The sequence below is a fragment of the Papio anubis genome, chromosome 12 (assembly GCF_008728515.1).
Source record: "Papio anubis isolate 15944 chromosome 12, Panubis1.0, whole genome shotgun sequence".
In the NCBI taxonomy this organism is placed as follows: Eukaryota; Metazoa; Chordata; class Mammalia; order Primates; family Cercopithecidae; genus Papio; species Papio anubis.
Genome location: NC_044987.1, coordinates 13,106,861 through 13,133,162, shown reverse-complemented (window position 1 = coordinate 13,133,162; position 26,302 = coordinate 13,106,861). Strand labels below are relative to the sequence as shown.

At 45.8% G+C, this 26,302-nt stretch overlaps 2 protein-coding genes across 7 annotated transcripts in view; one reads left to right on the top strand and one right to left on the bottom strand.

Moving 5' to 3' along the window:
* Positions 1 to 13,303: 13,303 nt before the first annotated feature.
* On the bottom strand, positions 13,304 to 25,472 carry LOC108582137 (decreased expression in renal and prostate cancer protein-like). Its single transcript, XM_031653866.1, is given in 6 exon segments — positions 13,304 to 13,980; positions 13,982 to 14,098; positions 14,100 to 14,726; positions 20,891 to 21,029; positions 24,896 to 25,055; positions 25,161 to 25,472. Coding segments are annotated over 6 exon segments (1,746 nt in total). The 3' UTR covers positions 13,304 to 13,589.
* Positions 25,104 to 26,302, top strand: part of SORL1 (sortilin related receptor 1) — a 179,571-nt gene continuing 178,372 nt past the window's right edge. Inside the window, exon 1 of one of the 6 annotated variants that reach the window (XM_003910849.4) lies at positions 25,104 to 25,755. In XM_003910849.4, coding sequence (XP_003910898.1) covers positions 25,471 to 25,755 — 285 coding nt within the window. In that variant the 5' untranslated portion in view covers positions 25,104 to 25,470. The remainder of the gene's footprint in view (positions 25,756 to 26,302) is intronic. The other 5 variants (XM_031652856.1, XR_002517258.2, XM_021926639.2 and 2 more) reach the window with 5 other exon arrangements.

Below are 26,302 nucleotides of genomic sequence, written 5' to 3'. Positions count from 1 at the left end.
CGCGCGGCCGCAGAGCTCCAAGACCAGGTCCCGGCTCAGCAGCGCGCGGCCCAGCCTGACCCGCCCACCTCCCGCGGGAACTGCGAGCTGTGCAGCTGCGGGGTCGGCGCCTCCCCGGCAAAGCTCCACTACGTGCGGCCGGCCGGGGAGCGGGGCGCTGCGCACCGGACCATTTTCTATCATACCACCCTGTTTGTTTCCTCAGGAACTTCACAATTAGTAATTATTTTATTTGTCACCTCACTTGCTTATTGTCTACCTACAATAAACTGTAGCTCCCTAAGGTGGTGATGACATCTGATTAGTTTGTTATTGCATCCCAGTGTCCCGACATATTATTCATATTTACATATGAATAATGTGTAGAATGGGTATATGAATAGAATAATGTATGTATGTATAGAATGAATGAAAATGATGGATGGATGGATGGACTGGTGAATTGATGGATGGATGAAGAGTGATGTGTGAGGTATTCACATCTGACTCTTCTTCTTGGCACTACCCTACTGTGAGAAGAGCTTCTCTTGAATCAGATGACAATTGGTGAAAACAAAGGGCAGGCAAAACTGTATTAGCTCCTGGACTCTTTCCCACAGCTAGGGAGCCCTGGAATGTCTCCCCACAGAGCCCATCCATGGTCCATCCATTCTTTGCAGAGCCTTGGGGTCTGTTTCTCTACAGTAGTTCAGCCCCCCTCGCTGATCAGAGCAGAAAACCAAGGTTCAGAAAAGGGGCTTGATAAGCTTGTAAACACACCGTTCATTTGTAGGAGAGATAATTATACTCAACAGTCATTAACTTCAGCCACCCCTAAGTCACTTTGAGTTGACCTCAATGTATTTGGCTGTCACTCCGTGGATGGCCTTGTCCAGGCCGGTGAGGATTAAGGCAACATAACGAGGCGCACCATTTTAGTCTACAGCTGGTCCCACCACCGGTCAGACTCTGTCCGGTGGCGGAAGCCTGTGGGGTCAGGGTGTGGAGAGGACTCCCAGGGATTGCTCATCATCAGCTGGTTACTGGGAATCTGCCGGTGGAAGTGTCAATCCAGAAGGGAAAGCTGAGTGGAGAATGGACCCTGAAGTCAGCAACACGGAGCACAGGGTCTGGACTTGGAGTATACCCCAGACATAACCCAACCCCTATTTCCTCTCAGAACCGAGGGAGTTATACGTGGGGGACTTTGGAACGGAGAAGTGGGTCAGCGTTGACAACGAAGAAGTAAAGACAGCAAAGATGTGAAAATGAGGAGCTAGGTCAAGAAGCAGCGTGTTCATGGGCCAAACCTTTCACTTGGGCCCTGAGCAATGCCTATCTGGGTCATGGTGACATGTGAGAAAACTTATCAGGCTAGAGAAATTGTACCTTCTCTCCTGGTGCCCTTTGTCACTGCCACATCCAGCAATGGTTGCTCTTTTATCCCTTCCTTTAATCTTCCCCTCATCCTCTAAGCAAACCCTGCTCCTCAGAGATTAACAGTGTCAATGACGTATGTCTTAGCACGACTGGACCCTCCCAAACTTTAGTTGATCAGTAGTGTCTGTCTAGAGAGCCTTGTGTTGAGAGTTCTGAGGCATGCCGTGGGCTGAGTGGGACCTCTACTCCGACCAATTTATGGTGTCAATCACGGGTAGGGGAAGGATCAGTGAAGGGATGTATGGCCAGGTGTTTAGCATGCCTGGCAGAGTGAATGTATTTAAGTTCATTGTTACTTACCCCAAGATTATTTGCAATTTCAACCTTATTTCTTTTTCTTTTTTCTTGAGACAAGGTCTCACTCTGTCATCCAGGCTAGAGTGCAGTGGCATGATCTTGGCTTACTGCAACCTTCGCCTCCCGGGATCAAGCAATCCTCCCACCCCAAGTAGCTGGGACCACAGGCTACACCTGGCTGATTTTTGTACTTTTTTTTTTTTTTTTTTTGGTAGAGACGGGGCTTTACCATGTTGCCCATGGTGGTCTCCAACTCCTGGGCTCAAGTCATCGACCTGCCTCAGCCTCCCAAAGTGTTGAGATTATAGGTGTGAGCCACTGTGCCTGGCCTCAACCTTATTTCTAATTTGGCATAAAAGGCTTTTGTCTTCTGGAAAAGAATTTCAGATGCCAACAACAGATGAAAAAGACATGTCATGGACTCGGCAGCTTCTGCAATCATATCACTAAGGAAACAAATACTTTTAAAAAGATCTACAAGCATCCTTAAGTGCTTTTGAACACACATCTTATTGAATTATCACACAAGCCCTAAAGAATTTATCATTTTTTCATGTAAGAAAATTAAGCTTTAAAAAAGTTAACTTTTCCTCCATACCGCTAGTATCAGCAGAGCTCAAATCTCACCTCAGATCTGGCAATTTGCAGGGCCCAGGATCTTTTATTATACCAGTAAATAAGTTTCTCTTTCGTCTTTGCTTAAAGCAGTCCTGGGGATGAGGGCAGAGGGAAGGAATGGCTACACAGAGACAGAAGACATCCCTGCCCAAGAACACATTCACATCCCAAGACTCGGGAAACTTTAAATCCATATATGAATGAGAGAAGGTGAACCTAATTGGAACTATATCCACAGCTATTGTTTATATCATAAAGAAATACATAATTAGAGTTGGGAGTGATTAATCAAGGATGACTTCCTGGAGGGAATAATTTCAGATTAGAGTTTTGAAAGATGCCAGGAGGGAGAGGATTCTGAGAATAGAAAAATGAGAATCTCATTCATAATTTCATTAGTTCTAGCTTTTCAGGTGGGCCATGTATGCAAATGTGTTTGAATGTGAGAAGCTGTATAAAGTAATCACCTTTTATTTCTTTGGAAATTTCTATTGTATTCTGTTTAAATGGCTAAAACTCTAGGGGGGCCTGCTAAGGTTATTAAAAAGAAATTGGTCATTAAATTTAAACTGTCTAGTAGATGAATTTAAAAAGCCAGCTGTCAGAAAACTCCCTCACTGAAAAATAAGGGGCATCACGGAGTTATCACAGAGGAGTTATGAATAATATGGCTGTGGTCCCTCTACTTTCTGTCTTTTTGGTTTTTACCCCAATGAAGAGAAAAGGAAATTAGGGAACTGAGAGTACAAAAGAATAAACATGGCTGATGTAATTACACAATCTGCGCCAAGAGACTTTCTTTTCCTGTCTCACAGGTGTGTCTCTCGTTACTAGCTGGGGAGGTAAGGAGGGCAAGTTGGGGAGGTGGTACAGTTGAGTGACCCTCTGATTTAAAAAATCTAAATTGCAATGTCTGTGTAGATTGTCTTCATCATCTAGTGGTCCACCATGAAGTGCAAAGAGTCCTGAGAGGATGACCCCTGCCTGACCCTTGACCCCTGTCCTCAACGTCCACCACGGCATCAAACCCACATTGTTCCTCTCCCCTACTAAATGTACACCAAACACCATGGCTTTTTTTTTTTTTTTTTTTCCCCTGAGACGGATTCTCGCTCTGTCACCCAGGCTGGAGTGCAGTGGCGCGATCTCGGCTCACTGCAACCTCCACCTCTCAGGTTCAAGCAATTCTCATGCCTCAGCCTATAGAGCAGCTGGGATTACAGGTGCTCACCACCAGGCCTGGCTAATTTTTATATTTTTCATAAAGATTGGGTTTCACCATATTGCCCAGGTCAGTCTCGAACTCCTGGCCTGAAGTGATCCACCTGCCTTGGCCTCCCAAAGTGCTGGGATTACAGATGTGAGCCACCAGGCCTGGCATGAGCCACTGTGCCTGGCCATGGATGTTAAAACAGCCTCATATTGAAGAGTTTAGAAAAGTATTCTAGCCAAATGGAGTTCGGGGCTGTTTGGGATGGCTGTGCTTCAAGCCTTCCTTCTGGGAAATGTACTTTCACCACATCTGCTGATTACTGTGGGTACATGTCTCCAGTTGACCGACCAAAATACCTCATCCTCCTGGATATAGAACACTGGGGCATGTGACCTCAGCAGAATCCTCTTCAGGGACTGATGTGGACTGAATGATGTGGTGGGGAGAGAAGGTTCTCTCTTTTCTCTTTAAGGATAGTATAAGCCAGGGACAATTGGTGATCATCTTTGGGTCATATGAACAAAATCTGAGTGAAACCAATGGAACCAGCTACCTATAGAACTAAGATGTGACAAAAAATATAGTCCTTATAATTTGAAATCCTGGACTCAGCCAAGCCTGAAGTTAGATCACCTCTAGACCTCCTGGTTATATAAGTCAATAAATTTCCTTTAACACTTCAGCTGGTTTTAGTCTCTACCCCTTACATCTAAAAGACTACCGGCTAATACAGAGGGAAGCAGACACAGGTAGGGATAAAGGGTTATGCCTCTTCTAGATAATTTGCTCCTTTGTACCTTTTACAAAGGGCTGGATCCTACTGCTTATGCTTGCAGAGGGCATCCCTCATGGACATTCCTTTCTTCCTATGTTCTCTCTCATTTTTGTGCTCCCTTTAACCTCTTCACCTTCTGATTCCCCATCCAATCCCCCTTTCTCTTGGAATCTACCTCCTTCCCTGGAGAAATAGTCAAATTTCAGTCTCCCTAAGTTTTTTCTTGTATACGGTAAGTTTCACATTTTCTTTTTTTTTTTTTTTTTTTTTTTTTTTGAGACAGAGTCTCGCGCTGTGTCACCCAGGCTGGAGTGCAGTGGCGCGATCTCGGCTCACTGCAAGCTCCGCCTCCCAGGTTCAGGCCATTCTCCTGCCTCAGCCTCCCGAGTAGCTGGGACTACAGGTGCCCGCCACCACGCCCGGCTAGTTTTTTGTATTTTTAGTAGAGACGGGGTTTCACCATGTTAGCCAGGATGGTCTCGATCTCCTGACCTCGTGATCCGCCCACCTCGGCCTCCCAAAGTGCTGGGATTACAGGCTTGAGCCACCGCGCCCGGCCTAAGTTTCACATTTTCAAGCTCCATGGCGTATCAGTGGCTTGGCTCATGTACTCAGTACTGCTGCTCTGTAGCCAGGAAGGGAGGATTCTGGTGTTAGGGTCCATTGGCTCCCCCAGGAAAAGAGGCAGTTGAAGCTTAAGTCCTGAGGATAAGGGAAGGAAGTAGAAGGAGAGCAGCATTTCATTCTGGGCCATGGGTGCCTTACTCTCTGTAACCAAACACAGGTCATAAATTCAAGGACTAATTGTCATAAAAACATTTATCTGGTCTAAATAAGAAATTCATATTCTCCTATTATCATAAATTTGACACTTTGAGAGCAATAATCTTGACTCATTTCATTAAGAAAGCATTTTTCCCTTCTGAGTTGTCTCTCTAGTGGATATTCATCTCTAAATTGCCAGATAACAAACAGCTCCGGACCTAGACACTTCTTCCTAACCAGTTGTTTCTCTGGCTTATGTTGCTGGTGTAGGGTAAAGGTGAGAGGCTGGATTAGGAAGCAAAGTTTCAGTGGCTCTATCACTATATTAAAAATATATCTAAGATCTCATTTGGGAGTGTGAGGATTGAAACAATTAAGAAAACTTGCTTGAGATAGCTTTTGACAGCAAGCTGACCAATGCTTAAAAATTAGGGCTGGATGCGGTGGTTCACACCTGTAATCCCAACACTTTGGGAGGCCGAGGCAGGAGGATTACTTGAGGCCAGGAGTTTGAGGCCAGCTTTGGCAACATAGTGAGACCTCATCTCTACAAAAAATTTAAAAATTCAGTGAATGTAGTGGCAGGTGCTTGTAGTTCCAGCTACTCTGGAGGCGGAGGCAGGAGTCTCACTTTAGTCCAGGAGTTGGAGGCTACAGTGAGCTATGATCATCACACTGTACTTCAGTCGTCTGGGCAACAAAGCAAGACTCCATCTCTTAAAGAAAAAATCAAAACTTAAAACAACCTTACATGTGCTTAGGAAGGTTTTTGACTCCAAGAAAAAATTCAGGAAGAATTTAAAGGGTCTTTTTCTATTTAAGAAATCCAAAGGTAGTTTGAAAAGTGACTGAGAATAATTACAAGATAGGGGGAAAGGAATAAAATTATTTCTAGGTATTCACACTTAACTATTATCTGTATATTAGTTAACATTCATATAGCTGGTAACTATGTGCCAGGTACTGTTCTAAGTACTTTGAAAATATTAACCCTTATAGGCTGGGTGCGGTGGCTCTCGCCTGTGATCCCAGCACTTCGGGAGGCTGAGACGGGTGGATCACCTGAGGTCAGGAGTTTGAGACCAGCCTGGCCAACAGAGTGAAACCCCATCTCTACTAAAACTACAAAAAATTAGCTGGCCTGGTGGTGAGCATCTGTAATCCCAGCTACTCAGGAGGCTGAGGCAGGAGGATTGCTTAAAACCAGGAGGCAGAGGTTGCAGTGAGCTAAAATTGCGCCATTACACTCCAGCCTGGGTGACAGAGCGAGACTCCATCTCAACAACAACAACAACAAAAAAATATATGTGTGCATATATATATATATATATATAAACCCATATAATCCTCATGACAACTCTCTGAGACAATTTAAAGTATATCATTATTTTAACTTACTAATAGCAGTGGTATCAAGAGAATGAGAAGACAAGCCACATACTGGAAGCAAATTTTTGTAAATGACATATCTGATAAAGAACTGCCATATAAAAAATAAAAAGAACACTAAAAATGCAACAATAAGAAAATGAACAACTCAACTATAAAACGGACAAAAGCTCTGAACAGATACCTCACCAAAGAAGATATATAGTGCACAAATAAGAATGTAAAAAGATGCTCAATATCATGTCATTAGGGAATTGCAAATTAAAACTAATAGCAATAATAATAGCTAGCATTTTTCAAATGCCCACGGTACTCATACTTTATGAATCTCATTTAACGTTCACAATACCTGTAAGAAGTGGGCACTCAATTATCATGACTATTTTGCAGATGAGAAACCCAAGACTTGGAGAGGTGAAGTAACTTTCCAAAGGCCATGGTTAATGGATGTGAATCCCTATCTGTCTCATCTTAAAGCCTGTGCACTGAATTGCCGTACTATAGCCTATTAATATTTAGTCACTCTTAATAATTTACTGCTTTTATACAGTTTTAGTTTTACAATCTTACACAATTGAGTGAAAAAGTAAGCTTATTTAACACCTATACATATTTAACCAGGTTATTACCCAGGCACTACCGTTCATCTGCAGGGAGCTTGTTCAAATTGGCAGCATAGTACATAGGACAAATTTAAGAGCTTTGGAAAGTTCTCTTTGTGGCTGGGTGTGGTGGCTCACACGTGTAATCCCAGCCCTTTGGGAGGCTGAGGCGGGCAGATCACTTGACATCAGGAGTTTGAGACCAGCCTGGCCAACATGATGAAATCCCATCTCTACTAAAAATATAAAAATCAGCCGGGCGTGGTGGTGCATGCCTGTAATCCCAGCTACTTGAGAGGCTAAGGCAGAGAATTGCTTGAACCCGGGAGGTGGAGGTTGCAGCGAGCTAAGATTGCACCACTGCGCTCCAGCCTGGATGACAGAGTGAGACTCCGACTCAAAAACAAAAACAAAAACAAACAAAACAAAACAAAACCTATTTGTAATAATCCAAACTAATAAAGTTATAGGATAAAATCACAGTCTTCGGGAGCAGTTATTCTGATCTTCGTTTCCATACTGTCAGTTTGACAGATGTTGACTGAATAGCAGAAGTGTTCTGAGATGGCATATGCAGTTGGATACTTTAACAAGAATTTTTAAAAGCTATGATTTATAAAGTGTGCAAAACTTACACGAGATAATGCGGTATTCTCGGCGAATAGTCGGCGAAACTCTTACCAACCTGAGCCTGAAGAGACCAGAGGAAGGGGCAGTTACTGACACCCAGAAAGGACAGCTGGATGGAAGAGAATGACCCCACAGGGGCAGGCCTTCAGTAAAGGGACATAGCTAGCCCATAACTACCTAGAAGGCAGGAAAGTAGGAGAATAACCCCTGACCTCCTTTCTTTGCAACACTATGATCTCCTCGCAGTGCCTCCAGTTGGCCAAAGCCAACTGGAAACCAAGTGCCAGTCTCCTGAAGCACAGGGCAGGGCAAGAAAGGATGAAGACTGGCTTAAAGGAAAATGGACAATATCTAGGACACTGATAATGGCCCAAATAAGGGCATGTGCTTTGATAAAATGGAATTTCTGAGCCTGGCAAATTAAAATCCAGCTGCTGGATCTGCGGAATCCTCACTAAGTGTGGTTACCTAAGTAGTTAGACAGCCTGACTATTATAATCCTCTCTCAATCTCTCTCTTCATCAGTTACATTTAAAGAGGCCTCTGACTCAAATGCACCAGCCCACAGCTTTGGTTCCCTTTGTGTTCTTCCTCACCCAGCTGGCACAACTGCTGAAGTGCGGAGTGCAGAAGAACCCTCTGAGCTGTTGTTGTAGCAAACAGCTTCCTCCTGTTAGGAAATTTCACAAACCCATCTGCTCAATAGACATCCTTCCTGAGGTAGGCCTGGGAAGGTTACAAACATAAGCAAAGGACAGAAAACCAGGTTCCCATTTCTGGGCTTGTGCAAAGTACATGTGATTGTTGCATAGACAAAAAGAAGGGATGCTAGAGGGCAGAAAGCTGTTCACATGTTGGCCCAGTTCATAGTTTCCTGTCTTTACCTTTCCTTCAAAAGTTCTTGGGGATGGTGTTAGGCACAAATGGCCTGTCCCTTTTTCCTATACTTGCGGATGATCGCACACGGCTCACCTTGACCATGACGCCCCACTGCAGTGCCTTGCTCAGCTCTGCTCTCTGATAACGCCCTGTGCACTGGCTCTTTCCCTTTGCTCTGTCTCTTTCCCTTTGCTCTGTCTACTTGTCCTGAGTCTCATTTCTCTTATCTAGTTGAAAGAAATGCAAAGAGATAAAAAGAAAAAGCATGTCAATTTACTATTACATGTCAATTTTCAATTTACTTGGTTGCTAACAGAGTGATGTAGTTCTCACTGTGTGTTCTGCAGAACCCTACGGATTGGCAGAGTTAAGCAAGCAGGGCTTTGGAAACCCTGGGTCCCCCACAGCCTCAGTACCATACATCTGCTTTTGTCTGTTTCATACATTGAGGTTCCATGTCAGGTTTTAATTGTAATAAGTCTAGTTCTGCTGCTTGAAATTTTCAAATGATTGTAAACCACTGGCTAGATCTCCCAGGGTACTTCTCTTTTGTCAGGGGATTAGGGATATCACGGTCACGAATCAACTGAGGAGCAATGAAGTGGTTAAGGGCACGGGCTCTGGAGCTCGACTGCCTGTGTTCATATCTGAGCTCTGCCCTCTACTAGCTTTAAGACAACAGCCTGAGGACCTCCCACACCCCAGCTCAGTGATCTGTGATGTCTTGGGCTACAATTCAGGATTGAGGAGAGGCTCTTGAGCAAGAGCCATATGCTGGGTTCTCACAACACTGCTTTTGAAATAAAGGTTGTCCAGTAAGACAGTCACATCCACACAAGAAGAAGAGGAGAGGGAGGAGAAGTGAGTTCCTCATAGGTGCTAAATATATTAGACATGGTTTTAGTTGATTTAGGCAAAATGACCACGGGGAAAAGTCTGTTACACAGCTTCAGCATAACGGTGCTGTGGTTTCCTGCTCCTATTTCCCATGTCTATCAGGTTTGTTCCTTACAGTTTCCTTGGCTAAACCACAGCTTCATATTCCACTATGCTCTGTGGTCTGCTGCGATTATGCCTTAATGAGGACAAACCCACTTCCTGATCTCTTTAATGAATATTTGCTTCTTGACCCCTCATGTCCCCTCATTCATCTCCCCTCACATGGCTCCAGACTGCACTGCTAGAGGAACCTGACAACTCTCAAACAGAAGACGCACTAAAATATTTAAAGTTCTTACTGCAGTGGTTTCTGCAGTCTCCTGCTTTCACTGAAATTATAAGTATAAATGGAGCCTTATCACACCTATGAATGATAAAACAAAAGTAGGGAGGACTCAGATGAAACACAAAGAAGAATGTTCTTGCTGCAGATATTAGAGGCACTGGGACAGGTTACTGAGGAATGCCACAGACCTCTCTTTCCAGTAATCCTAAAAATAACAGGAAAGAAGTTAGTCAGTTTGGGATGGCTGAGGTACCTGGAACTAAGAAACGGGGCTAAATGATTTTGGCAGTTCCTTTCTGGGACTTACTAGAGCCTAGTGAGCAAGAATATGGACTTTGGAGTCAAATAGACCTGAAAATGAGACCCAGTTCTAGTACTGACTAACTGTGAAATCTTGGGCACACTACTTAGCCTCTGTACAGAGAGTTACAATGAGGATTAAATAAGATGAATGGACACAAAGTGTTTAGCATAGGATCTGACTCCACAGAGAGTCATCAGTAAATATTAGCTTCAGTACTTAGCCTGGAGTTTTATTCACCCACTTTCTTTCAACCCTCCATGTTCCATGTCATCTGCACAGACCCATTCTTATGCAACCACTGAGTTGAATTCTTTCCCATGCAGCTCCAAAATGGCAAGTCTCCAAGTCTGAACAAGTTTGGCAATCTCAACTGGTTCTCTTATTAATCAGCTGGTATTTAAACTTCTGACTTAATTCTAAGTAATATAGTTTTCACAGAAAGGTCCCAGGTCATATTCTATCATTCAGTCTATCTCATGTAGAACCTGATGAAGATGCTACTGCTGATGGCTTGGTTGTTTCTCTTCATTCTTCAAACCCAGATTCCCCTGTTCAAAGAGCCAGACTCTTTGAGCTGGAAGGGACCTCGGCATCATTTAGCCTGGGAAAATTGCTATGTTACAGGTAATCTAGACTCAAAAATAGATTCAAACTGTGGGCCACAGGGCTTATAGGGTAGTCTTACTGGTGCAGTTGACTTCTGTGTAGTTTCAAGGAAGGGCAGAAGTTGATGGGAAGTTGGGGTAGGGAGGATGTTTAACAAAGGAAACGTGCAAACACCACATGTTCTAAGACATAGGAACATAGAGTGGCTAAAGGTTTGCGTTTCAGGAGGCAAGTAGTTAGAGGTAATGGTAAATAGGGGAAGAATTTCAGAAAAGAAAAATAAACAGATTCAAGAAAGTTTTTTGGTAACCTAAGTTTCCATATCTACGTGGAGTTCTCCAAAATAGAAGATGAATACAGGTTTTGCCTTTTCCAAAATACATGATTAATTCAGCATTACATATCAAGCATCACACCAAAGTCTTAAAATCTGAGGGCTTTTTTTTTTTTTTTTTTTTTTTTTTGCTTAATCTGAACTCCCAATTCGAAGCATCCACAATATCTCTGACAAGCATTAGTCTAGCTTAAATACTTCCAGTGCCAAGGCATAATACTGGAAGAAGCAACTCATTTCATCCCTTTATTTTAATTTATTTTTATTCGAAGCATAATTACATACGGTAAAATGCACAGACCTTAAGTGTATAATCTGATTAAAACTTAATTGTTTAATCAAAATGTGAAAATTGCCATCACCCAAAAAATTTTCCCATGCTCCTTTCCTGTGGCCCACCCTCCCTCTACCTTCTCACAGGTAACGACTATTCTGATTTCTATTTCCATAGATGAGTTTTTCCTGTTGCTAGACTTCACATAAGTGGAGTCATTCATTGTGTGTACTCTTTTCTGTGTCTGGTGCTTCTCATTTAACATAATGTTGTTGAGATTCATCTATGTTGTTGTATGCATTAATAGTGTGTTCCTTTTAATTGTGGGGTAATATCTCACAGTATGAAAAATCTCATGTTATCTCTTTAGTCTATTGATAGACACTGGCATTGTTTCCAAAGTCTGGCTTTTAGAAATAAAGCCACAGCCGGGCGTGGTGGCTCATGCCTGTAATCCCAGCACTTTGGGAGGCCAAGGCGGGCGGATCACAAGGTCAGGAGTTCGAGACCAGCCTGGCCAATATGGCAAAACCCCATCGCTACTAAAAATACAAAAATTAGCCGGGTGTGGTGGCACATGCCTGTAGTCCAGCTACTCGGGAGGCTGAAGCACAAGAATTGCTTGAACCCGGGAGGTGGATGTTGCAGTGAGCCGAGATGGCGCCACTGCACTCCAGCCTGGACGACAGAGCGAGACTCTGTTTCAACAACAACAACAAAATAAATAAAGCCATAAAGAATATTCTTATCCAACTTTTTTTGTAGACATAAAATTTCACTTCTTTTGGAATTTTTAGATCACATGATAGGTGAATATTTATGAGAAAATATCAGTTTTCCAAATGGCTCTACCATTTTATACTTTCGCTGGCCATGCATAAAACATCCTGCTGCTTCACAGCCTCTCTAACATTTGGTACTGCTAAAATTTTTAAATTTTAACCATTCTGGTGGGTGTGTAGTGGTATCCCGTTGCATTTTCAATCTGCACTTCCCTGACGACCAACAATGCTAAGCATCTTTTTTATGTTCTCAGTGGCCATGCACACATTCTCTTTAATGAGGTGTTTATCTAAGTCTTTTGCCTGTTTAAAAAAATTGATTGTCTTTTTATTATTGATCTGTAAGAGTCCTTTGCACATTCTGTTTACGAGTCCTTTGGCACCATGGAGAAAACTTCCACTTTGGAGCCAGACACCCAAGGGGTTTGAATCTTGGATCTGTCTGTGTATCTTCTATGAGTAACTCAATGTCTCTGATCTTCAGCAGCTTTGTCAGTAAAATAAAAATAATTCTCACCATACGGGATTGCTTTGAGAATCTGAGAGAGCACAAATACAGCACTGAGTTCAGATCCAATCCTGGCACACAACAGGCACTTACAATAACATGTAAAGATGGTGATTATTAATATAAATGTTTAAAGATAATGGCTGAGTTGGCCTTCTGCTAAATCTCCTCTATTCTAAGTTAAATATCTCATTGCATAAAATATGATTTCCAGACATTGCTGCCACAAGTTATATTTGAATTTTTTAAAACTCAGTAAGACAAGGGCATTGGCCAGTCAGAATGGACACAGGCCATGGGACTGGATGAGAGTCTAGGAGGCCCCTAGCAGACCAGACATTAATATTTTAGTTATTGGATCCTCAGGGAAATTCACAGTGTTCTGGGCGGGGAGGCATGGTGCCTGGGACAATGGGATTTGGTAGTGCTCAGGAGCTTGCCAGGGCTCAGAAAAAGGTACCTCAGGGTGGGTACGGTGGCTCATGCCTGTAATCTCAGCACTTTGGGAGGCCAAGGCAGGTAGATCACTTGAGGTCAGGAGTTCGAGACCAGCCTGGCCAACATGGAGAAACCCTGTCTCTACTAAAAGTATAAGAATTAGCTGGGCATGATGGTACATGGTCTGTAATTCCAGCTACTTGGGAGGCTGAAGCAAGAGAATCACTTGAACCCAGGAGGCGGAGGTTACAGTGAGCCGAGAGTATGCCACTGCACTCCAGCCTGGGTGACAGAGTGAGACCCTGTCTCTAAATAAATAAATAAACAAAAAACTCCAGAGGGCCAGAGGATGGCATGCAGAGACTCGGAACTGAAGAAGATGGGAAAGCCCCACCAGCAGCCTCAGAAACCATGAGCCTGGTAAGATCACGCTCTCCCTTAATACTTCTTTCTTGAAGACCTTCATTCAAGAGGGGTCCCGTTCCATACTCAGGAGGAAGGAGGTCAAGAATAATCTGAACAGACCAGGGCCTAATGGGCCAGTAGACCTTGGGAGGGTAGTTGGACTTGGACCCTGCAGGCCAGCGGCCCTTGGGAAGTTAGCTGGGCTGGGGCCAAGTGGCCCAGAGGCTCTTGGGAAAATGGTTGGATTTGAGCCCTGGAGGCCAGCAGACTTTTGGAAGGTAGCTGGGTTTGATGCCAATGTGCCAGAAGACTGAGAGAAGGCAGATGAACCCACTCCCCGGGAAAGGAATTGGCATTTACCCCCACGGGGCTGCCTCGCCTTGAGAAATGAGCTGAATTAGGGCCTATGGGGCCAGGACCCCTTAACATGGGAGATGGATTTGGCCATGGAAGGCCAATTCCCCAAGAGCCAGGACCCGAGTTTGGGCCCACGGGGCCAGGTACTCTTGCCATGGAGGGGGCTCGTGCCCATGTTTCCAGAAGCCTGTGAGAAAGAAGCTGAATTTGCTCCTAAAAGACCTGCTGCTCTTAGAATGGGGGCAAGATCGAGGCCTTGAGGTCCAGCCATTCTTAAGACCAGATCCTGTGCCCAAGAGGCCACCTGCTCTGGCATCTAGATTAGGGCTCAGGCCCAGACCACTTGGTCCTGGGTTGGGCCCAAGGCCTGGGCCTGGAGACACATGTGACCTGGGGGCAGGGTTTGTCTCTAAAAAGCCTGATCTCAGACTGGGGTTTTGTCCTGGGCCCAGGCCAACTGGCCTAGGATTGGGAGGACCATCCCCAGAGGTCAACAGAACACCTGCTCTCATGTTGGGTCCAGATCCAGGGCCCATGGGACCACCACTTCTGGGGTCAAGACCTGCTCCCAGGAGACCACCTGCCCTTAGATTGGACATAGGACCTGGTCCTGGAAGACTCCCTAACCTAGGGTTAGACAGAGGCCCTGGGCCTGGCAGAGCCCCTGTCCTAGGCTTTAGGGTGGGTCCTGGGCCTGGGCCTGGCCCCAAGAGGCCACCAGGCCTTGGGAAAGAAACTGCACCTGTGCCAGTGGGATTCATCCCTCTTGGAAAAGAAGCCATACTTGGGTCACAAGCACCAGCTGGGAAAGCTGCTGGATTTGAAGTCAAGGAGCCTGATGAAGCTGGAAAAGGAGATGGAGAACCATTGATTTGTAATTGGGTACATGGATGCTTAGAATAAGGCCTCTATTTCCCAGCATCCCTTGCAGGTAGCTGTGATCATGAAACTAAGTTCTGGCAAATGAGATGTGAGCAGAAGTGATGTGTATGCACTGGCTTGTGCCCTTTCTCCTTCCCACTGGATGACTTGAGGATGTTCTGGTGAGCCATTGTGGATCATACAGACAAAGGAGGCACCCTGGGATGGCACAGCAATGAGACAGAAGGAGCCTGAACTACTGATAGCTGCATGGAGTTACAGCAGAGACACCAGCTAATGTGTGGGAGAAATACACTTTTGTCTTGTGTAAGCCACCATCATTTTGGGTCTCTGTGGCATGCAGCTAAAGTTTTATCCTAAGTAATCCACTGATCCTAAAAACCTGTGTGCCACTACCCCTACTCTTACCCTGGTTTTCCAACAGGAGCACTTAGTAACATATTGAAATTGAGCTAGATAAGTTTATTCATGCCCAATCATTAGTTATTTTTGATTGATAGAGTAGCTGCCAAGTTGGAGCACATAAGGTTTAGTTACTCCTCCACAACCTCACTGCCAGATTTTAATGATAGCAAACCTTGCACAAGATTCTGCTATACAGGCAGATGTTTATTAAGGAAATATGTATTAGCAACAAGGCATAGGAAGTCTCAGCAATCTTTTAGGTGCTTTCATTGCACCTTACTTGAATGTGCTTTACTAGATGTAGATGCAACATTCCAGAGTCGGCATTCAGTTAAACTTATGATTGGTAACAAGCAACTAGAATCCTTAAACACAAGGACACAGGAAGAGCTAGGGATTAAGACTCAGCTGGGACTGGGCACAGTGGCTCACACTTGTAATCCCAGCACTTTGGAAAGCCAAGGTAGGTGGACTGTTTGAGGTCAGGAGTTCGCGACAAGCCTGGGCAACACGATGAAACCCTGTCTCTACTAAAAATATAAAAACTAGCTGGGCGTGGTGGTGCACACCTGTGGTCCCAGCTACTCAGGAGGCTGAGGCAGGAGAATTGCTTGAACCTGGGAGGCAGAGGTTGCAGTGAGCTGGGATTGTGCCACTGTACTCCAGCCTGGACAACAGAGTGAGGCTATGTCTCTTTTTTTTTTTTGAGATGGAGTCTCGCTCTGTCGCCCAGGCTGGAGTGCAGTGGCGTGATCTTGGCTCACTGCAAGCTCCGCCTCCCGCATTCACGCCACTCTCCTGCCTCAGCCTCCAGAATAGCTGGGACTACAGGCACCCGCCACCACGCCCAGCTAATTTTTTGTATTTTTAGTAGATACGGGGTTTCACCTTGTTAGCCAGGATGGTCTTGATCTCCTGACCTCATGATCCGCCTGCTCGGCCTCCCAAAGTGCTGGGATTACAGGTGTGAGCCACCGTGCCCAGCCAAGGCTCTATCTCAAAAAAAAAAAAAAAAAAAAGACTCAATTGGCATCTCTGAGGCTAGAGGACAAGAAGACATGGGATGGAATAGTGTGTCTATAAAATATTTTTGACAAGCCATATGTCTTGAATACTTCTGACTTTACTAATGAGAACCTGTTTCTAATACTTACTAATCTAACAAGCTACTAGTGAAAATTCATTCTCCACATTTGTTATGCTAATTAGTAAAAAATCACTTGTATTGATTGAGATTTAGAGCTACCCTGAGCTAGCGTTGGACTTTCTAGTGCTGGCTGACCACCCTTGAGGCATGAATTCCTGGTTAGGACAAACCACTGCCCTAGGTTGCTGCCCAAACATGGCCATATCTGGCTGTCTACAGTGGCATATCTGAAATAAATTCTCACAATGCCATGTCAAACAGACAGGAACCCAAGGCATGAATATTCCCACTGGAGGAAAAGCCATGGTTTTATACCACTCTCCTGTTCCATCGATGTTGGAAGCTTTTCCTTATTCATAGTTGCTATATTGTCTGTAGTAGATTTTAAATACTTCACTATAAACCGAGTCATGTATATGTGTATACATTAACTTTAATCCGTGCTGGGGGTGTACAGTCCACATTTGAAGGGACTTCATCAGAAATCCATGCTCTAAATGTGATCGGCACTTGGAGCATCCTGGTCAGGAATTCAGGCTTTTCAGGGAGCTGCGCTGAGAACATCACGTACGTGCGAATCAGAAGGTGTATTAATTAGCATAAGGGATATTAATTCTTTTTCATTGGTGAAATTAGTGCTGCTCAAGAAACATAGCTGGAGCGGGCTTGCTTGGACAAGATGTAAGAATCCAGCAGACCCAGCAGGCTGATTCCTCCTCCAGAGCTGTCGAATTCATCTGGTCTTTTGTCTCTCCACTTAAAGGGAAACTGTTCCCTGATTTGACCAGGAGTTTGGTGGATCCTGGCCTCAGAATACCGCTACGTCTGTTTGGGGTCTAGGTTTTCCTGTAAGGGTTTTAGGGGTGCCCTGAGCCTTCTGGTACAGGCTGTGTGATGGCCTCTAACCTGCTTGCTAAGAAATGTGTGTGTCTGTGTGTCTGTGTGTGTGTGTGTGTGAGAGAGAGAGAGAGAGAGAGAGAGAAACATGGTTTAATTTATAAAAACTAATCTCAGTTTTTATAGCAACATATCACCTAGTAGCGAGGTTGAAGGGACATGTACAAACCTGAATAAAAACCCAACAATTGCTGAATGGCCAAATTGACTTACCAACAATACCTAACCCGAGCTTCCCTTAGTAACAATAGGCATCATTCGCTGAACAAGTTTTATGTGCCAGGAGTTCTTTCTAAACCATTGACATGTATAATCTCAATTAATCCTTTAAACCTGCAGATGTAGGTAATTCATATTTACCTACGGATGAAGCAACTTAGGCTCTGAGAAGGTGCCTGAGCAGATCCAGCTGGTCTGTGGCAGAGCCGGATATAAACCCAGGTGAGTGGGCTCCTGACGTCACGCCTCTAGTACTTTGCACTGCACATGGATGCAGGTTAAGCCCATTTCAATCTCTCGTTCCATTTTAGGTGATTAAATGATCTGGGCAAGATTAAATTATGAGGTGGGAGAGGGGCGGAAGGGTGGACAGGATCTAACTTCAGTGGGCAGGATAAAAAAATGAGGACACAGTGGGTGTCCCCCTGCTGGGAGGCATCCAAGACAGATGGGGGAGCAGGAACCACACTCCATGGTTGGCAGACTGTAAAGTCTTCCATGGCGTCATTATCACAGAATAGCAGCCTTTTAGAATTAAGAATAGTCTTAATTTGCGCTGTGTTGGGTTTTTCATTTACATAATGTTAGATTTCAAAGAAGATTCATACACAAAACTCACTGCTAATTTAGCACTGAAGCTTCTGTGGAAATAACCATTGAAAAGGAACGAATTTTTCACTCACCTCTTTGCTTAGGTGGTTGGGCAGTTTGAAAATTTGCCTCTGAGCAGGTCTGTTGGTACAATCCAAACTCTAATCGCTGTTTCAATAATTTATTTGGTGTGGAGGATTTAATGTAATTTGTTTAAGGGCTCTGAGAAAATGTATTCTTTTATGTGGAGCCTCATTAAAAGCACTTGCAGTTTTGAGTCTGGTGGGAATGATGATTTTAACAGGTGTTAAATCAGCTGATGACACCACGTAAAATTTCCAGGGTGATGGATTTAGAGAAGGCGCACAGTGACAGGTATGATCTGTCGCACCCTCTGGGAGATGATATGCATGATACATAGGTCCTCCCACTTCTCCTGAGCTATAGCAGGAGATGGGCAAAAGTGGCATTTGGAACACGTGTTGTGGCCCTGGTGAAACAGATGCTGGAAGAAGCGCTTCTCAGAACCCCTGGCTGCACGGCCTCCACAGATCCCTGCACTGCCGTGCTGAAAGGGACTAGCTGGGCGCTCACACCCCAGCTTCTGCTGTCCCCACAGCTCTCCTTTGGTGTCTCTCTCCATTGGCCTTCTCAGCCTCCCATAGCAGGCACCAACCCACCTGTTTGTTCCCACACCCTACCTTGCTGCCACTCTATCCTGAAACCTTTCCTCCTTCTCCTCGGATGCTGAAAATAACTTCCTGCTTCCTCCCGGAACCAGAGCACTTTAGCTTTCCCCGCTTGTCCTGTCCCAACTACCACACACACACCTGAAACCACGGCTCAAAACGTCTTATTCTCCAGAGAGTTTGCCCATCACCCTCCCCAAAGCCAGTACTCATCTTTTTCCCCCTCAAGACAGAATTCTTTTTGTATTTACATACTTCTGCTAGTTTCATGTTTATCTTTCTTCTATTTCTTCAAGCTCCTTGAAGTTAGTGGCTGTGTCCTTTACAGACATTTGAGCCTATTACTGGGCAGATGATGACTAGGACATGCATAAAAATACGTTGCAGGGAAAAGACTCCCTTTTCGCTCGGGCTGGCTCTCCCGGTGCTGACAGGCCCTCAGAGGTCTCTCTGCCATTCTTTGGAGTGAAAGCTAGAATGGAAAATTCAGACTCCCCAGAGCATTGATTGAAAATTGTTCCTCCTTCCAGAACCAACTGCCGCAGGGTATGAGGAAAGGGGGTGGGGGTAATTCCCTCTCACCACTCGCTTCACTTTCATTTCTATTCTGTAGGATCTAGTCTGCCTCTGTTAAGTAGAAGACAGGGGAACAGACTCCAAGACATCATTAGTATTTAGAAAAGGAGGTAAGCACTAAAATGGTTGCTCTAATGGAAGGCAGAACATGATCAACATCTCAAAAGAAACCTAAAGCAAGTTTCAGGGCCTCCATGGGTGGTTGGGGGAAATCCAGGAAGAGGTCAAGAAGTGGCCTTTTAGTTAGTGAATAAACAAGGCCAGAGGGAGAACATTTTGATCTGTTCTGACTGGAAAAGGGGTGTGGGAGATCCTAGGTTTCTGTTAGAATGTATCCAAGAGAAGGCCAGGCATGGTGGCTCATGCCTGTAATCCCAGCACTTTGGGAGGCCAAGGTGGGCAGATAACATGAGGTCGGGAGTTTGAGACCAGCCTGGGCAACATGGTGAAACCCCGTCTCTATTAAAAATACAAAAATCAGCCAGGTGTGATGGCACATACCTATAATCCCAGCTACTCAGGAGGCTGAGGCAGGAGAAGCATTTGAACTCAGCGGGTAGATGTTGCAGTGAGCCGAGATCACACGATTGCACTCCAGCCTGGGTGACAAAAACTCTGTCTTAAGAAAAAAAAAGGAAAAGGAATGTATCCAGGAGAGGTGGGCCAAAAAGCTAGTCTGACTGTCTGCTTTCCCTGTCTTGCTGGCCCTACGAGAGTGCAGAGGCATCTGCTGAAATAAAACATCACATTTCAATTATGTTGTGTCCAAGCTGACTGGTCACATCTCTAGGCTCATCTGTGCCTAGCGCATGCATCCCCACTGAATGTACTGCAAAGGCCTCAAGGGAAGAAGATACAGGCCTTAATATGTAATTACACAGGGATTTTCAAAGAATCTTCAGCTTAAGTTCCTCTCATTCACTTCAAACCCAGGAGGGGGAGTCCTACTCCTCTATATTCCCAGGGAAAGAGGTAATTTCCTGGGGACCCTCAGCCACCCATTGTCTTACGTCAGGAGGTTTGTCCTTGGGTCTACATAATTATGCGAAACTTCTAGGTTCCCACTTCACACACTTTGTGACAAAGGTCTAAATGCTTTCCTGTTATAGAAGTTCAGGAAGTTGATTTACTCAGGGATGAAAGACCAGACAAGGGTAAACAGTGGAACCAAAACTTGAGGGCTTTTTTTTTTTTTGAGATAGGGTCTCTCTCTGTCACCCAGGATGGAGTGCAGTGGTGTGATCTCAGCTCACTGCAGCCTTGACCTTCTGGGCTCAAGTGATCCTCCCCACTCAGTCTCCTAAGTAGCTGGGACTACAGGCATGTGCCACCGTGCCTGGCTCATTTTTCTATTTTTTGTAGAAGTGGGGCTTCGACACATTGCCCAGGCTGCTCTCAAACTCCTGGGTTCAAACGATCCTCAGTAAGTGCTGAGATTAAGGGCATAGTTCACTGTGCCCGTCTGAGGGCACCTTCTAAAACTCGTGCTCTCTCACAGGTTTTGGAACACATTGGAAACCAAATCCCTCACTAAATTCATCTCCTAGAAAAGTACAGAAAATAGGACTGGACTTGTGAGCTTTGTAACTGTAACATTATTGCTAACTTGTCCCATTCAGGGCCTGAGGGTCAAGCAGATATAGCATCTCACCTAGGCTAGGTACCTGGGAAGGGAGACAGCGCTGGTAAAGCAGGGCTGAGCTGTGAAGGAGGTGAGACCTAGAGCCACTCCCTTTCCTTCTTTCTGTCCTAGTTCCTGCTGTTCCACTATACCCAGGACTTGAAATACCAGCTCTTCTCTTCCTAAGGGAAGTATCAGATGTGGCAGAAAAAGAGAGGCTGGGTTCAAATTTATCCCTTACTAACAGTAAGTTAGCAAGCCTGTTTAACTTTAGGCAAAGCAAGTCGTCTTCCTTTCTGAATTTCAGCACTTAAGGTCTGTAAAATGGGGGTGACAATAATTCTTGCTTTGGCCCACTTCAAAGGGTTGCTGCAGGATGGAATGAGATAGATAATGCTGTTATAATGTTATGCAAATGTAGATCACTGCTATGCAAAATAAGTTACTGCTATTTCCAGAAACTCCTCTTTGGATTTAATTTAATCAAGAGTGAGAATATAAGTTACTTATTCTATGCTCTGGGTGCATTTGTATTTTAAACCTCATCAATTATCTTGGACGTTTTCCTAACTGAAGTAGATTTTGGCAACAGCAGAAGGAGTTATTTCTTTGGGGGCAGGCGGGTATTGCTATTTTGCCTGAGCTGGTGAGGTAAATGGTAGTTATTTGGCCAAAGTAACATGGAAGAGGGAACAATGTTTACTATCCTAAGGGCAGGGAAGTCGCTTTTCTGTTTTAATGACTCTGGTCTGGTTGTGTGACTCAGAGAGGCCTGCTTTGGGGGAAAAAAGGAGGTGGGAAGCAGATGGTGGTAAGAAAAGATCTGAGATTCAACGATATTGGCCCCTTACCCAACCATTGCCACCAGGACAAAGGGGGTGTCACTTCTCACCTTCATTTAAATACATGCACCCTATAAATATTGAGTGCCACCATGTGCCAAGAGTAAGCTGGGCACTGGGCATATAGACATGAATGAGATAGACTGGTTTTGCCATTCTGCTGCTTGTAGATTAAGAGGAAGATGGAGATTAAGCAAGTGACCAGAGAGGAAGTATCAAAGGCTACAGGGGACTAGAGCCTTGGAGTGAGGGCTATAACCTAGCCTAGGTGCCTAAGGAGGCTGCTCTGAAACCTGAAGGATGAATAGAAGTTGGCCAGCCAGGAGGTGAGCATGTGAGAAGGCCACAGGATGAGAAAGAACAGAAAGAAGTCAAATTAGGCTTTGGGGAGTTTCTTCCTCTTCGTGGCTGTCCTTGCTGCTATTTTAAACGGGACTCCATCTGGATAAAAATGTGGGACACTGTGACCTCTGTGTGTTTGTCCTCTACCTCCATCTCCAGTGGCCTGGGATGGGCAGAAAGACAGAGGAGGGCAGTTTAAAGTCTGACAACAGGCTTAAGACTGTTTTATACACAGCTGTGAGTCTATCATGACATTTCCATGCATGTTTTCATCATGATGCTGGGCAGCATCCGAGCAAGGCCATGCAAGCTGGGACAGAGGGCGATGGGGTACTGCCTTCCATCCTGCACTCCAACTTTGTTGTTACTTCAGAGGGATAGAGGAAGTGGTAGCTTGTTTACAACCCAGAGCTGGTTTTGAAGCTGAGAGGAACACCTCACTCATATTGCACAATTCAGCTCTAACTCCTGTCCTGGGTGACCTTGTCTGTGACTGCTCCTATCTCACGACCCAGTTTGGGAGTGGTCAGGGCTGAAAGGTGTCTTTTCATTTAACTTATGAAGAAATCAATGTCCAGAGAGGCAAGATGATCAAGACAAAAAAAAAAAAAAAAAAAAAAAAAAATCATACAATAATTTGGTTGCAAAGCCAGGACTAGAATCTATGTCTGTAATGCCACCTGCATGCACTATTTCTCTCTGGAGGCCTTCACACAAATTTGCACAGCTATTTCATATACTTACCTCATCTGATACTCTCAGCAGTCCTGTGAGATTTGTAGGGATTAAGATCCCTATTTTAAAGATGAGAAAACTGAAGCTCTGAGTAGGTTTGGCCAAGTCCCCATAGCTAGAAAGTCAACCTTCTGACCTGAAATTCAGCGTGTCTTCCACTGTGCCCTGTAGTTGTGCAGCGGGCACAGTCTTGGGGGGTTGCTGATTATCCACCTGAGAATGGTTTGGAATGTAGATAATGATTAGATAGGAGGGCTTGCAAGGAGTACATGAACTATGTTTGAATATTCTTACCAATTCTCCAGCATCCAAGTTGCAAATCAACATCAAAATGAGCAAGTAGCTGGCCCTGCCCTACTAGTCCTTCTCTGCAAGGGGCCATCTGAACCTTAAGCCAGCAGTTGGTGTGGGCAAACAGATCCCCATCTTCAAATCCACACTTAGGAGACTCCTGTCTCTGTTTTCTGCTGGGACTCTGACACTTGCTCTTGTAGAGAAGGTTCTCGTTAAATATATGTTGGAAAACCCCCAATAATTGAGTCATCTACAGGATGTTCTCACTTTAGCCATATTCCCTTCGTTTTCCTTTGAGGGCTAAATGGGAGTAGAGATACCTTTGCTGCTGGTCTTGAGAGACCATGGGGTTGTCTATTCCTGGTAAGGTGATGCTGACCAGACAGAGCTGATCTAGATGAGGGGTGGGAGGTGACAGTGGTTCAGTGGCTTTCTTGGAGGATGCATGATTGTTTGAATTACTATTTTTAATTGACATATATTTGTATATAATAAATATATATGTTATATATATATGAGTTAGAGCTGAATTGCACAATATGAGCTAGGCGTTCCTCTCAGCTTCAAAACCAGCTCTGGGTTGTAAACAAGCTACCACTTCCTCCATCTCTCTGAAACACCATCAAAGTTGGGGTGCAGGATGAAGGCACCCCAATGATATCACACTGGGCATAGTGTGATATTTTGATACCTGTATACGATGTATAATGAACAAAGCACGGTAGTTAACATAGAGAATGCATGATTTGCTTGAACAAAGCAGGGTAGTTAACATAGAGAATGCATGATTTGCTTGGTGGGGAGAACTGGGTGGTTCTGTAATTACGTTGAGATGGACAGAAAGACATCATCTGACTTGGGGAGAAAATCGGGTGTGGGAGGAGGTGGGAGAGTACAGAATCTGAGGCAGAGGTCTCCAGCAAGTCTGGCATGGGGTAGGGTGGGCTGGTTGAATGCTGGCTTCAGGGAGATGAGGCAAGCTGGCCTGCCGCTGGCAGGTTGTCAGTGGTAGTCCTGGGTAGAGGAGGGGGCTTTGGTAGGCTGACTGAAAAGCGCTAGAGTGGGCAGGGGTAGGAATCAGGCTACTGTGGCTTGTTGGAGATGAGGAACATTGTTGGAAAACTGAACTGACCATCCCGTCCTTCCCCTGAACAGCAGCTTGTATGCAACTATAGAGGTAGTCTCCCTTTCAGCCCTGCTTGCTGTGTCTTTATTCTTATCAAAAACCAGGATCTGAGTCCAGAGGGCAGTGAAACATAAAATGAAATAGGAAAGGTTGCAGTAGTACATAGACCTTGGCGGCTCCCACTAACCTGCAAAAAAAATATTTTCCTTGGGCGTACCTTAGCAGTTCCATGGCAGAAGTTCTATCTCCTGCGGTTCACAGAGTTTGGCTCTTCAAGCTGAAAGTAGGGTTAATCTAAAGTGTGTCCTCCCTCCTCTGTGGGTGTTTGCCTAGCTCCTGGCTGTGGGTTGAAGGGACTGGTAAATGTGTCTATTTTACTGCTGAGGCAGGGTGGCTCAGTGCTTGGTCACCTTGGAGGGATCATAAGCAAGCCGCCGCTGGGGCCCTGTGCCACGCACAGGTATTCATGCGTGCGTGCAAGCACACCCTGTATAGCTGTGTAATAATTGTCCAGGTGTGGTGCATTCTTTGTCAGATGTACCCTTGGTTTTACTGCCTCTGTGCAGAATGTTTATTTGCTGTGCTTCAGGCGGGGGCACGTAGCTTGATAAAGGGTGGTTTTTGCTGTGGCCCCTGCAAATACGTTTTGGTGGCCAGAGTAGATGAAAAACTGAGTTTCCCACTGGAGCGGGTTCATCTGGACTCTGACTTGTTGGTTGCGTTCTAGGAGCTAATTCTGTGGCTCTGGGCTCTCCCATGGAGGTGGGGATCGGGCCGGGGCCGGGGCCGGGGGGAGGTGGTCTTGTGACGGGACTGAGGGCTGTGCACTCAGGAAAGTGGTCACAGTTTAGGACGACCTCGACACGACCCTGTATAGGCGGCAATTAACTCCAGAGAAAACGAGCGAGCCCCACGCAACTCTTCATTCCTGCAGGGAGAACAAGGAGGTGTGCCCGCCAGGGAAGGGGACGCACCCTCGTCGGCGCTTGCTGCCTTAACTTCCCCATCCCCGCGCCAGGGAGGGGCCGGAGTCGCCGCCGAGGCCGCCGAGCGCAGAAAGTGCGCGAAGGGGACGCGCTGCGAGCCTCACACGTGACGGCGCCGCGCCGAACCGAGCGGGACCTGGCGCCAGCGGCGGCGGGCGCAGCGGGGTGGCCCGGAGCGGCGCGGGCGGCCTGGAGCCCCGGGAGCTGCGCGCGCGGCCCCGGCCCAGCGGCTCTCCTGGCCTCGCGCTGCACATTCTCTCCTGGCGGCGGCGCCACCTGCAGTAGCGTTCGCCCGAACATGGCGACACGGAGCAGCAGGAGGGAGTCGCGACTCCCGTTCCTATTCACCCTGGTCGCGCTGCTGCCGCCCGGAGCTCTCTGCGAAGTCTGGACGCAGAGGCTGCACGGCGGCCGCGCGCCCTTGCCCCAGGACCGGGGCTTCCTCGTGGTGCAGGGCGACCCGCGCGAGCTGCGGCTGTGGGCGCGCGGGGATGCCAGGGGGGCGAGCCGCGCGGACGAGAAGCCGCTCCGGAGGAAACGGAGCGCTGCCCTGCAGCCCGAGCCCATCAAGGTGTACGGACAGGTGAGCAGTTTTGCAACCCGCCTCGCTCCAGTTTTTTCCTCTCCCTGCACTTCCTCACCCCCGCATCCATCCGTTGCAGTCGCTTCCTAGGTGCAGGCACCACTGTGGACTTCCCGGCTTGCATTTGTTTTTTTCCTTCACGAGTACAACCGTCAGCACTTGAATCGCATTGATCTTTCCTTCTTCCTGTCGATTTAGTAAACGTATTCCAGGTAACTGGCCGGGTGCAGTGCGTATTACCCCAGGGTGTGTGCAGAACGCTGTAGTTTCCGGCAGGTATAGGAGGGGTGCAGCTTCATTTTACATCTGGATAAAAAACGGGCTTTCTTTAGTGTACCATCAGTTGGCAGTGGAGGCGAGCACCCTGCAGTTGCGGTACACTTACACAGAACAGCACGAGGTGGGGGTTTCCACACTTAGCATTATTAGCACAATAAGGTGGGCGAACCTGAAAGCTTGTCGACTGTCTCTGTACAGTCAGACAAGAGGTGTGTGTGCGTGTGTAAGGGCTGAATTTTTAATTTTTGATTTTTGGCTAGGGTATGAG